This window comes from Barbus barbus, assembly GCF_936440315.1.
Source record: "Barbus barbus genome assembly, chromosome: 13".
In the NCBI taxonomy this organism is placed as follows: Eukaryota; Metazoa; Chordata; class Actinopteri; order Cypriniformes; family Cyprinidae; genus Barbus; species Barbus barbus.
Window position 1 is genome coordinate 24,963,684 of NC_136741.1, and position 13,605 is coordinate 24,977,288.

At 39.4% G+C, this 13,605-nt stretch overlaps 1 protein-coding gene across 3 annotated transcripts in view; it reads right to left on the reverse strand.

Moving 5' to 3' along the window:
- Window positions 1-520: 520 nt before the first annotated feature.
- The window catches only part of LOC306879432 (protein SHQ1 homolog), a 36,914-nt gene continuing 23,829 nt past the window's right edge, over window positions 521-13,605 (reverse strand). For 2 of the 3 annotated variants that reach the window (XM_079432371.1, XM_079432372.1), the window contains one exon: window positions 569-1,407. In XM_079432371.1, coding sequence (XP_079288497.1) covers window positions 741-1,407 — 667 coding nt within the window. In that variant the 3' untranslated portion in view covers window positions 569-740. Of the gene's footprint in view, window positions 1,408-13,605 lie in introns of all 3 variants that reach the window. The other variant, XM_079432370.1, reaches the window with a different exon arrangement.

The window sequence follows — 13,605 nt, forward strand, 5'->3', positions numbered from 1 at the left end:
ACATGCAGTTTTTGAATTAAGTTTTTTATTATGAAGGGAAAACAAAATCCAAACCCACATGGACCTGTGTGAAAAAGTGCTTGCCCCCTAAACCTAATAACTGGTTGGGCCAACCTTAGCAGCAACAACTGCAATCAAGCATTTGCGATAACTTGCAATGAGTCTGTTACAGCACTGTGGAGGAATTTGGGGGGGGGGGATTTTGTTTTCCCTTCATAAAGAAACCCCTTCTTTTAAAAACTGCATGTTGTGTTTACTTGTGTTATCTCTGATTAATATTTAAATTTGTTTGATGATCTGAAAGTGTGACAAACATGCAAAAAAATAAAAAAATCAGGAAGGGGGCCAACACTTTTTCACACCACTGTATATATATATATATTATAATATCATCCATTTTTGAGCTAAGAATAAAAGTATATACCTTAAATAAAATAATTATGTATATAATAAAAATTGTATCTGTATTGATTTTAATTGTAACTCCATTAAACAAAAATAAAATGTTTGTGAAAAATGTGATATGCAAAAATGTTTTTAATATAAAACTACCCAGAATGACAAATGTACAATGGAAAAAGCCTTGTTTATTTAACACAATTACGACAGTGGCACAAATAAAATAGTCATTTTTCACAACATGAATCCATGAAAAAGCACAAGTTCTTTGATATAAGGATACATCCGTTTGTCTTAAAGTGAAGGAATCATACTGTCCAAGCAATAATGTGGTCCAAGCACTAAGATCCTTCTTTTCCCACCATAAGAAGTAGGTCTCCATCATCGTCACTGTCCAGTTCTTCATTGCTTATGATACGCAGTGGATTCCTCTGAAGGCACGGATCAAGTAGCTCTCTACTGGTTGCTGCTTTCGTGGCGTCTCTTTCCGTATCAGCTGCACACTGATGGTAATAATCTCCCTCTCTCTTTCTCTCTCCCTCTGTGTTACTGCCGCTAATAGAGCTTCTTTCCAGAGGCACATCCTCCTGAATCGTCAGCCCCGCCTCCAGCCTCTCTCCCAGCTCCTCAATCAACCGTCTGTGCTCTCGTGGCTCTCCACTGCCAGGCTGGAGCTCAACACAGAGGAGGGAAGCTTCAGTCACAGCATCTACCTTCAGAACCCCACAGCTAACCTGTGGTTCAAGAGGTCTGAGTTCTGTTTGGTTGTTTTCTGTACTTTCTTCAGGTTGTGTTTCTTCAGGCTGCTTTTCCTCACTCTCTTCCTCATCCTCAGAGTCACTACCACTGCTCGAGTCTTCCTCCTCCTCCTCCTCCTCCTCTTCTTCTGCTTCCTCCTTCACCACAAGTTCAGCAGCTTGTTCGAGTATCTCCAGCTCCAGGTCTAGATGGTTCTTCTGCAGTTTGGCATTATGTAGGGATTCAGCCAGCGCAAGCACATGTTTGGATCTGGTGGAAAATTAAGAAACAACATTCAATTGAGTTTATTAAATAAAAAGATACTTATGACTGGACTTCTGCATTTAAGTGGCTCGTTGCCCATACATTAAAGATCGAAAGGTTCATAATACATACTCATACTTGTATGATTTTCTTTTCTTCACAAACCGAGATAACTAGCAGATTAACCCAAATTTTCAGAAAAAAAATGTGCAAAAATTGTACAACTTGTCCCTGAGGCAGTAACCCTCAAAAGGACAACGGTGTATCTTATTTACTCATAAAAGTTTCCAAGTAGTACTTGAGGGTACATATTACTACTCTAAGGCATTAATGTACTAAGGCACTGAGGTCATTTTCTGCTGAAAATCTTGCCCTTCACCTTAATTATCAAATCTTATTTGTACCTAATTCTATACAAATAACTCTGAAACTTTGAAAGTTGCACAGGACACATTTATCATGCTTTTTGTCACTTTTAGAGCTCAATTAGCTCACCACTTACTTTGCATATTAAAGCAGCAGCATGAACATTCTGATGTACATTGCCATTCAAAAGTTTGCTGTCAGTAAGATTTTATTAAATGTTTTAGTAAGAAGTCTCTAATGCTCATCAAGGCATCATCATTATTTGATGAAAAATAATGTAAAACAGCAATATTTTGAAATTTAAATCTATTTGAAAATGTAATTCAAAAACAAAATTTTTATTCCAGTCTGATTTGGTGCTTAAGAAACATTTATTATTATAAATATCAATATTGAAAACAGTGGTGCTGATTAATATTTTCATTTAAACTATGATGATTTAAATAATAAAAAAAAATATTTAATGAATAGAAATAAAGACTTTATTTGAAAAAATAATTGCTAAATAAAAGTATACGTTTAATAATAAAAATAAAAAACAGTACTGACCCCACACTTTTGATTGGTAGTGTACCATTGCGTTCTATTGAAGAAAGAAAAGCATACAGGTTTAAAACGACATGAAGGTGAGTAAATGACAGAATCTTTACTACTGGCTGAACAAATCCTTAAATAATTCATGTACAGCCAACATGTTTTTGTGATCCAAAAAATTGGATTTGGCAGTTGAGCGAAACGTGGCAGAGTATATATTTTAGTATTCAGTTCACAATACAGATGTCTCCATGGCTACTGTAGGAAGAACTCTAGGACTTCAGCGTATGCTTATCAGCTAGTGGAGAACTCATTTTACAACAGACACTTCACAAGCACATATTTAGAGTGATATAAACATTAACCAGAGAGACTAAACATATATCTACTCACTAGCCAATAAGTCAACTGAAAAGTATCAACATACAGTTTTAACAAGCATAGAAATGATCTGAATAATAGGTCATTTATATTAATTTGATTATTAATTAGGTAATGTAACATTCAGCCAGTAGCCATTATTTTAAATTAGGTAAACATACATACATAGTATTTTTTTATTATGATTACTGCCCAGTTGGACTGATCTTGCGTGAATAATGCACAATGAGTTTTATATTTTTAATTTAATATTTGTATTATTCTTCTCTCTTTTAAACAAACAAACAAACACACACATTTTATTATGATTGCTGCCAACACCACCCTTTTTCCTTTTACTAAGATGGACTGCTCTTATGCGCATCATGCACAAAATATGTAAAACATGCAATATTAAATGTCTGGACACTACAATAAATACATCAATCTGAGTTTCACTAATATCACATGCCGCCACAAAGTTCCCCTGGGGATAAGCAATATGTAAAGCAACCTGACAAAGCATTCACCAGGAAAAAAATATATTGCTACAATACACTCAACGCAAAGATCCCAGTACTACAAGGGGCCTCGAGGCATACATTATTCATGTAGCAAATGCGACCGGGTGCTGCCAAAACTCAAGTGGCCACTATTTAGAGTTGCAAACTGCTCAAATCCTTCATCACCATGGTGATTAGCAAGCGAACGAGGGGGTCATGCTCCCTGGCGGTTTCGAGGTCGTGGTCATTCACAAAAAGGATAAAGCATGCAAGTCTGAGCCACCCTGTCTCTATTGACATGCGCCGCCGTACTCGGTGCTTCAATTAACCCACCGCTGAGAACCAAGATGCCTCGTTATCACGGCGCAGGCCTAATGATGTCCCGCACCGCCGGAGGACAGGGATTCCTAGCAGGAGAGCAGCGCTGCAGTCTCAGGAGGATACTGTGTACACAACACTTTAGTCACAAGTATGCTTGGCGCCTTCAGAAAGTGCTTATCTGAGATAAAGAGGCGGTCTGTGATATGTCGAGCTAAAGTCATGGTTAGATGAAGAAGCAAAACCGGTTGGGCACATTTCAGAGACTTTACAAGATAAATGACTCATAAAGGCCATGAAGGTGATAACATTTTTTTTGGAGAACACCACACGATGTCACTGCTAAAGATGTCTTGAGAAATGTAAATAGGATGTTAGTTTTGTTAACAGGGGAGCGGCCTGCACTTATTTATTTAAAAAAACTTTTTTTTTTTTTTTTAGAAAGCTTAGCTAAACAATGTGCTTGTGAATCATTTCATGAAATCATCAGTGAATTATCAGCAAATATGTGTTGTTTCATAGACGTTCACGGTTTTCTTTTTTTTTTAAGAGATTAATACTATTTTTATTATTTATTAACACCTACAAATAAACATCTGACAGCTACAGGTCACTGGAGTGCAGTACAAAAGTCCATAACTATAATATTATCAAATATCAGATAACAAACAAGAAGCAAACATTGAGTGTTATTTTGGCCTGAACCCTGGTTCATTTCTGACCCTGGACAAATAAAGTTCTCTGAAAAGCACCATGTGCTCTCTCCATAAAATTATTAGGCACTTCCTGGAGTAATGCGATTGGTGGAAGTCCTGCAGCAGTGGCGGCGGCGCTTCAAACATTTGCCATATTCGTTTTCTCCCCGTGGGAAGTCATTATTGAGTTAGCATTGTAGAGTCTCACTTGTTTTCTCCGTCTCCATCTCTCCCTCTCCTCCTTCACTTCTGCGGTGAGGGAATGCGTGCTTGCGGTGGAAACAAAGGCCCCTTTTGGGGTAAAGGATAATGTTGTACACAATTCAGTCATTACGATGGCACTGTTGTGGTTCGCCTTAATTAACCGAGAAGGGGCGGCTTTCAAGGTTGGGAGAAGGGGGAAATAAAAACAAGCTTGCCGCAACTAAGACACACTAGAGGCAGTTTGAGAAAATAGTAGAGACCTTTATGTCTAGAGAGACGGGGTGAACCTGCGGTGAATTACTCGTCTATTTCAAACAAAGCTCTAGGGCTGTGTCTACATTAAGCTCTTAAGATATACAAATCAAGGACACACAAGAATGAAATATACCTCTGACTTTTCAATGAGATAATTAGTCTTTAAGAACATTTAAAATGGTATTTTCACCGATTCACAGTGTCATGGAAACTAAGTAAAGTATTCATTTTAAGGCTTCATTTTTATTTAGTCATTTAGCAGACGCTTTTATCCAAAGCGACTTACAAATGAGGACAGAAGAAGCAATCAAAACCAACAAAAGAGCAACAACATGCAAGTGCCTTGGTTAGCCTAACGCAGTAAAGATAATTATTATTATTTATTCTTTAAATAAAAAGACATAGATAAAATAAAATTAGAATAGAGAGTGCTAGAGTTAGAGGGTCAAGTAAAGATGGAACAGATGAGTTTTTAGCCGTTTCTTGAAGATGGGTAAGGATTCGGCTGCTCGGATTGAGTTGGGCAGGTCATTCCACCAGATGGGAACAGTTAATGAAAAAGTCTGTGAAAGTGTTTTTGTGCGGGCACAATAATGCATCGTTCACTTGAAGAACGCAAGCTTCTAGAGGGCGCATAAGTCTGAAGTAATGAATTTAGGTAAAGGGGTGCAGAGCCAGTGGTGGTTCTGTAGGCAAACATTAATGCCTTGAATTTAATACGAGCAGTGCAAATTGATGAACAGAGGCGTGACATGCGTTCTTTTCGGCTCATTAAAGATTAATCTTGCAGCGGCATTTTGGATTAATTGTAGATGTTTAATAGAATTGGACCATTTTAACTATGAGTTGGACACATTTCAGTCAAGCCCTTACTACATTTACATTCATTGATTTTTCATTCGAAATGACTTGCAGTGTATTCTAGGTATTCATTTTACAAAATTGTGCCATTGCTTCAATCAGCCCTTTTCATATTACAAGAAGAGAGGATTCTGGGACACTAGAAGGAGAGACAGCACAGTCACTGCTCACACTGACTGTACAAGCTGAAGTGTTCAAATGCCGCTAAACCACACACTGAGAGGGAATATGATCCACTTATCTGTGTGAGCTCTAAGACCAGGATCACTTTCCTCACACCAGCGGGACACTTCAATCCCCCCCCCCCCCCCCGCCTGTCTGTCTCTCACACACTCAGAAAGACTAAGAGACTATGTCCTACAGAGAAAGGATAGTATAAATGTTCAGGACTTTTCTGTCATAGAACTCACATAATAAACAATGTAAGACTCTTGTTTGAGTGTTTCAGTAAAATCAACAAATCATAAATTAAATCTGTATTTCTGCTCACTTCTGCTCAACTAAATAATTTTTTGATATCAGTTGTCTAAAAAATAATGTTGTGATCACATGACCACCAAAACACTACTTCGTTGTAATCATGATATTGAAATATTAATACCTTTCTACATAATTATTGGATCATTCACTAAATGCAATCTTGTGGGCTTCTAAACAGAATATCACCAACTATTGTGCATTCACTGCAGGTAAGTTAATATTTTTATGTGCTGTAATTATTCACAATTTTACATAACAGCCATGTATGCTTACGATACACCAGAAATGTTTGGCATAATATTTTAAGATTAAATAAGTTAAAAAATGAAATAAAATAATGAATAATTATGTGATTTATTTCATAATGCAAAATTTGGTTTTTGTTGAAGACTAATAATTACCTAATTTTCATCATAATAAAACATGAATTTAATTAATTATTAGACTATCATTCTTATCATTATTGAAATTCAGTTGTAATCAATTTCAGCAACAAATCAGTCCTTGGTGGAAAATTCACGTGCAGGTATTTCTACATTGGCATGGGTAGCTAAAAACGTGTGTGTGATGCTAAGTCCCAAAATTGTCAGTCTAGTCCAGGGCTGTCCAAACTCGGTCCTGGAGGGCCGGTGTCCTGCAGAGTTTAGCTCCAACTTGGCTCAACACACCTGCATGGAAGTTTCTAGTATGCCTAGTAAGAGCTTGATTAGCTGCTTCAGGTGTGTTTAATTACAGTTGGAGCTAAACTCTGAGTTTGGATAGCCCTGGTCTAGTCCAACAATATTAATTCCTTTTCATAATCAGAATGCAGTCTTTCCACATTTCCCCAAACAACACCAAAGCTGATCAGTATGATCAGAAGTAAACCTCTCGAATTGGATGGCGAGCTAGTGTAATGTCAGAGAACAAAACCAAAAAGGTCACTATCAAATTCAAAGCCATCCAAACTGAAGCAACAGCAATCCTTAATAACCTAAACAGTGCTAATAACATGCACACACACCAAACTCAGATATTTTAAGCCTGATTTCCCTCAATGCTACAGGGGGATTTCACAATTCACTTAGCTACTAAAGCAAGAAGTGAAAACAGTTTCCCACACCTCTTTACTCTTTCGTGATTTAACACTAATTGACAACACTAACGTCCACTCTGGGGCAACTGACCACAAAGCTTTACGAAACCCCTGACCCATGTGGCCCCTGGAGGCCTCCTTACCCTCAAGCCATGGGCTCAAGTCCCTGGTGAAAAACACTTGGCTGAGCATCAATACTCTGACAATGTGTCGTTTCTCAATGTCAGAGAAAGCAACTTTCTCATTCTGTCAAAAGATAAACCCTTAAGCTCACCTTTAACAGGTTGCCATGGTTGCCGTTCGGAATCCGACTGACCCAATTAAGGAGTTTGAACACAAAGGGAAAATGGAAAGCAAGGCTCTGTCAGATAACAGTGCCATTTAACTTAGTGAAACACAGTAAGTTACACCTTATCTTTTCTCTTTTCTGAACCGGGCGAGGAGTCGACTCACTGGAGTGATTCTGAATGCTGGATGGGAGGGGAAGAAACGATAAGAAAATGCCAGTGGTCTCAGTAGTCTGGCACCGAATCTCAGAGCTCGGCATCAACAGCACACATTGAAGCCACACTGAAATGTATAACTGAAGTTCATCTGCACTGACCGTAATTGACTGCAGAGTTGCTATAAGGTGACTTGTAACAGTTGACAAAAGTATACATTGTATGGAAGTTTTGCAACTTAGCTAATGTCTGTAGGCAAAATTTTTTATGATTTTAGTCTCTCTAGAGCTATGAGATCATTCCATACCAGATATTTGTTAACACAAATCTTCTTTTCTTTGTCTCCCGCAAGTCTGTTGTTTTAAACAAATTTAAACCTCCGGATACGAACAAAAGGAAGCAATTTTATTGGTCTGTTTTCATTTCCAAATGTTAAATATTCCTGTTAACGATCAGAAGTTAACTAGAAGTTTACTAGAAGTTTGTAAACAAACCAAAATGCTAAACTAAATAAAATTAAAATGCATTTTATTTAATACCAAAAAGATAGAACCTTAGTGTCTATCATTATTTACTCATCCTCATGGAATTTCACAACACAACAAATTCAAAACCATTTTATATCGACAAGGACAGTCAAACTCCAAAAAGAAAGACCATATGACTTCCTATATATCTTCTGAAGATATATCATAGCTTTGTGTAGAGTATATTTGACTTTTTATGGTGTGTTTTTCTCCATTTTGAAGCTTGACAGTCTGTGATGACTATATAATTAACATTGAATGGAAAATGTGAAGATTCTTTAACAATACAATTTTTTACAGCATGTAGGTTTGGAACACCACGGGGATGAGCAAATCATTACAGAATACTATTTCAATAAGTAATTTAAATGTTATGAGTACAGCTAAAAGAAAGTTTGGATCCTCTGCAATAGCAGATGGATATGGAACAAGTTACCTGACACTATTCGAACCATTCATAAAAGTGATAGTGGCTACTTGTCAGGCATGTTGCCATCAGCATGACAGACCATGAATTCATGAATCCATGTCAGTCAAACAGCCAGAAAGGGGAGCGTCCAACCCAATCCACTTTGTTTCACTGTTGATCGGGGGGCCCGTACAGAGATTTAAATCACACTTGAAGTCTTTAAGACATCATAAATTTGAGCAAGACATTCCTGCAGTCGAAAGGACTTCAAGAGTGAGAACACCGGTCGGATTGCAGAGAGACAGTATAAATCATACCCACAGGGGCAGCTTTTATTAATCCCAGCATTCATCATGAGCATCTGATCGTGTCTGACTGCCGATAAGAGATTTGAGGAGGAACTCCTGCCACACACGAGCCTGGATAACATCTATAAACTAGAGATCTCACAAAGGCTACTTTCACACAGTCAGAGGTTAATTCACTAAACAGTTGTGTCACATTTCACGCCAAAAACCCACAGGAACAGGGTAGAACAACGATAGAACAATGCTCAGAGGAATGAATGGAACAACAGAACAATATAAGGAGGAAAGGATGGGCGAAACGATAGATTATACAGATAGATGGTATGATAAAACAATATACAGATGGATGGATGGAATGATAGAAAAATATATTGTACGGATGGATAAATGGCTAATTAGATGGATAAAATGATAGAACAATCTACAGATGGATGGATGGAACAATAAAAGAATATACAGATGGATGAATGGATGGATGGATGAAACAATCCAAATCCAAAACTGTCATCCGATCTAAGATGGCGCCGCAGATGGCAGCTACAGTGCTTTGCTCTCCAGTGTTTGTACTGTTTTTGTTTGTTTTTCCTGTTTTTTGTTTCTCAAACATGACCAGTTTTACCAGGGATGACCTGCTGAACATTCGGCAGAACACACCACAAAATCTTCTAGGCAAGGCAAGTTTATTTATATAGCACATTTCATACACAGTGGTAATTCAAAATTCTACCGGATTTTGATTATTCTGACATTTTGCTGGACATTGCTGTTGGCGGAGCCGTAGCTCTGGTCAAACGCTTCAGGACGCGCAGATGGGGGAAGCGAACAGGCGCGCTTGTGAAGTTTCGTCAGCGTGAATTTAGAACGGTGTTGCCTAGCATCCATCTGGAGAATCTCCGCTCTCTACCCAACAAATCGGACGAACTCCTTCTGCTCTCCCGGTCAAACAAGGATTTTTGTAACTCTGCTGCTCTGTGTTTCACGGAAATCTGGCTGAATGGCGACATACTGGACAGCGTGCTACATCTGGCTAACTTCCAGCTGATCAGAGCAGATCGCGATGCGGAATCAAAGGGAAAAAAAAAAATAATAATCGCACGGCGGCGGAACGTGCTTTTACATCAATGAGAGGTGGTGTACAGATGTAACTGTGTTAAAGAAGATGTGCTGTTCAGATCTAGAAATGCTCTTCATTAACTGCAAACCGTTCTACTAGCCGTGGGAGTTGTTCGTTCATTCTCGTGAGTGTCTACATTCCACCGCAAGCGCACGTCAGCTCAGCTTTACAGAAACTCGCTGATCAGATCACAGACACAGAACAACAACACCCGGACTCTGTTTTAATCATTCTAGGGGACTTTAATAAAGCAAATCTCTCATGTGAACTGCCAAAATACAGACAGCACATCACATGTCCCACCAGAGACAGTAATATATTGGATCACTGTTACACAGCGATAAAGGACACATATCACTCTGTCCCACGAGCAGCTTTAGGACTCTCTGATCACTGTTTGGTTCATCTCATACTGACCTACAGGCAGAAACTTAAATCTGCAAAACCTGTATTAAGAACAGTTAAAAGATGGACTAATGAGCGGGATTTACAAGCCTGTTTCTCTCTCACTGATTGGACTGTTTTTGAAGCTGCTGCAAACAATTTGGACGAGCTCACAGAGACTGTAACATCTTATATCATTTTCTGTGAGGATATGTGCATTCCTACCAGGACTCATCTAACTTACAACAACGACAAACCATGGTTCACTGCAAAACTCAGACAGCTCCGTCATGCCAAAGAAGATGCTTACAGAAAGGGGGATAAAGTCTTGTATAAACAGGCCAAATACACACTAGAAAAAGAGATCAGAGTGGCAAAGAGGAATTATTCTGGCAAGCTAAGGAGCAAATTCTCTTCCAGTGAATCTGCTTCAGTGTGGAAAGGTATGAACGATATCACCAGTTACAAGACACCATCCCCCAGTGCTTTGGAGAATCAGCAACTGACAGACGACCTGAACGAATTCTATTGCAGGTTTGAAAAAACACCCCACACCCGCCCTGAACACCTCTCCACACAACCATTAACACCTCAAGCAACCCCCCTCTCCCCCACACCTACAATTCAGATCAGCGAAGATGACGTGAACCAGGTCTTCAGAAAGAACAAAAGAAGGAAATCACCAGGCCCAGACGGTGTGTCACCAGCCTGCCTAAAAATCTGTGCTGACCAGCTAGCCCTCATCTTCACATAGATCTTCAACAGATCACTGGAGCTGTGCGAAGTCCCCTCATGCATCAAACGCTCCACCATCATCCTTGTCCCAAAGAAACTTTAAAATTAAATTACAAAGTCCCAAAATTACTGGACTTAATGACTACAGACCTGTGGCTCTAACGTCTGTGGCCATGAAATCATCCCGGACACCCTTCAGAATAAACCGACACAGCTCTCCATCCCCACCTCCGTCTGTCAGTGGATCAACAGCTTCCTGACAGACAGGCAGCAGCTAGTGAGGCTGGGAAAATACACATCCAGCACCCGTACGATCAGCACTGGAGCTCCTCAGGGCTGCGTTCTCTCCCCACTGCTCTTCTCCCTCTACACCAACGACTGCAAATCTAAAGTCCCCTCTGTCAAGCTCCTTAAGTTTGCAGATGACACCACACTGATTGGCCTCATCCAGGACGGTGATGAGTCTGCTTACAGACAGGAGGTTAAGGAGCTGGCTGTCTGGTGCAGTCTTAATAACCTGGAGCTCAACACGCTCAAAACTGTGGAGATGATCGTGGACTTCAGGAGAAACCCCCTGCTTTCCCCCCACTCACCATCATGAACAGCACTGTGACTGCAGTGGAGTCATTCAGATTCCTGGGCACAGCAATTTCTCAGGACCTGAAGTGGGACAATCACATTGAGTCCATTGTGAAAAAGGCCCAGCAGAGGTTGTACTTCCTTCGCCAGCTGAGGAAGTTCAATCTGCCACAGGACTTGCTGAAACAGTTCTACTCTGCAATCATTGAATCGATCCTCTGCACTTCAATAACTGTCTGGTTCAGCTTAGCTACCAAATCTGACCTCAGAAGACTATAGAAGGTAGTCCGGACTGCTGAGCGAATCATTGGTACAACCCTCCCCACTCTCCAAGAGATGTACTTATCCAGAGTGAGCAAAAGGCCTGGCAAAATCACTCTGGACCCCTCACATCCAGCACACTCCCTCTTTGAACGGTTACCGTCTGGTCGACGCTACAGAGCTCTGAGAACCAGAACGATCATCCACAGAAACAGTTTCTTCCCTCAGGCAATCCATCTCATGAACACTTGACACTAAACGTGGAACACACAACACTATTATACATTATTTATTCATCACACATACTTTTTCATTTCAAATTTGCACACATCAGACCTGTACACACATAACTGTCTATATTATATATTGTGTTTTTGCTGTTTTGTACATTGCCTATTTGTATATTTGTATATTATTCTTTTATTATCTGTGTCCTGTCCTGTCGCACTGTGGAGCTTCTATAACAAATCCCTCGTATTTATAAACATACATGGCCAATAAAGCTTATTCTGATTCTGATTCAATAGAACAATATACAGATGGATGAATGGATGGAATCATGGAACAATATATAAATGGACGGATGAACAGATGGAACAATAGAAAAATATACTGTATGGATGGTTGGATGGCTTAACAGATGGATGGAACAATAGAACAATATACGGATGGATGAATGAAACGATAGAACAATATATGGATGATGGATGGATGGATGGAATGGATGGAACAATAGAAAAATATACTGTATGGATGAATGAATGGCTAAAGAGATGGATGGAATGATAGAACAATATACAGATGGATGATGGATGTATGCATGGAATGATAGAAAAATAAAAACAATATACAGGTGGATGGATGGATGGAATGATAGAAATATAAAAAAAACAATGTACAGATGGATGGATGGATTGAGGGAATGATACAACAATATGCAATAGACAGATAGATTGATTTTGCCCAGCTCTGCTGTGAACTTAACGACAGTTTAGCATTCTAAAAAAAGACTGACAAGCGCATTCTGCTGCTGTGTGAACGCAGCCAAAGATAACTTGCTCAGATAACTGGACTGGGGCGTCCTTCTGGGAGGATTTTTTGGGAAGAGAGAATTGTTTAAATAATCTGACAGAGGATATGTCAGATGTTGAAAACGCTGTCACAACAAACCTGCTATGATAACAGGGAGTTGTCTACACAAACCAGAGCAGTGGGGATTTGATCAAACGCTCCAGCACTTAAAAGGAGGAGCAAGTCTCCAGCAGTCACTTCCCATGATAAGAGGGGCTTTGTCTGAACTCAAAGGAAAAGTTTGCAGCAGTGTTTCAAGACAACTAAAGACACTCTAAAAGGATGCAAACTGGAAATCAATTTTCAGCGTGATGTTGAGAGATGTCAAACGCCTCAAGGCAAGTATGACTAAGATACATCAGCGGCACTAGAGTGCTGTCACAGATCCTGCAAGCTGTGCCTTTCAACAGCTCTCCGGTCTGCTTTTCCTTTGTTCTGTTCAATAAAGCACGGAAGAAGGAGAGGAACACAGCATTCATTCACAGGTCAATGCTACTGATGCCTCAGATGATGCATTTAGTGATCGATGGAGAACAAGGTGCAGAATCACCCTAAAGACACTTTTTAATATTTTATATTTGTTTTATTTAAAGAAGAGGAGGAGAGAATAAAAGACACGATAGTGCTTTGCCTAATTAGTTTTTTTTTTTTTTTTTTTAATTCAGAGGCCCAGCAAATGCGATTAAGCTTTCCAGCACATTGATGGTGGAACTGTGCAGTTC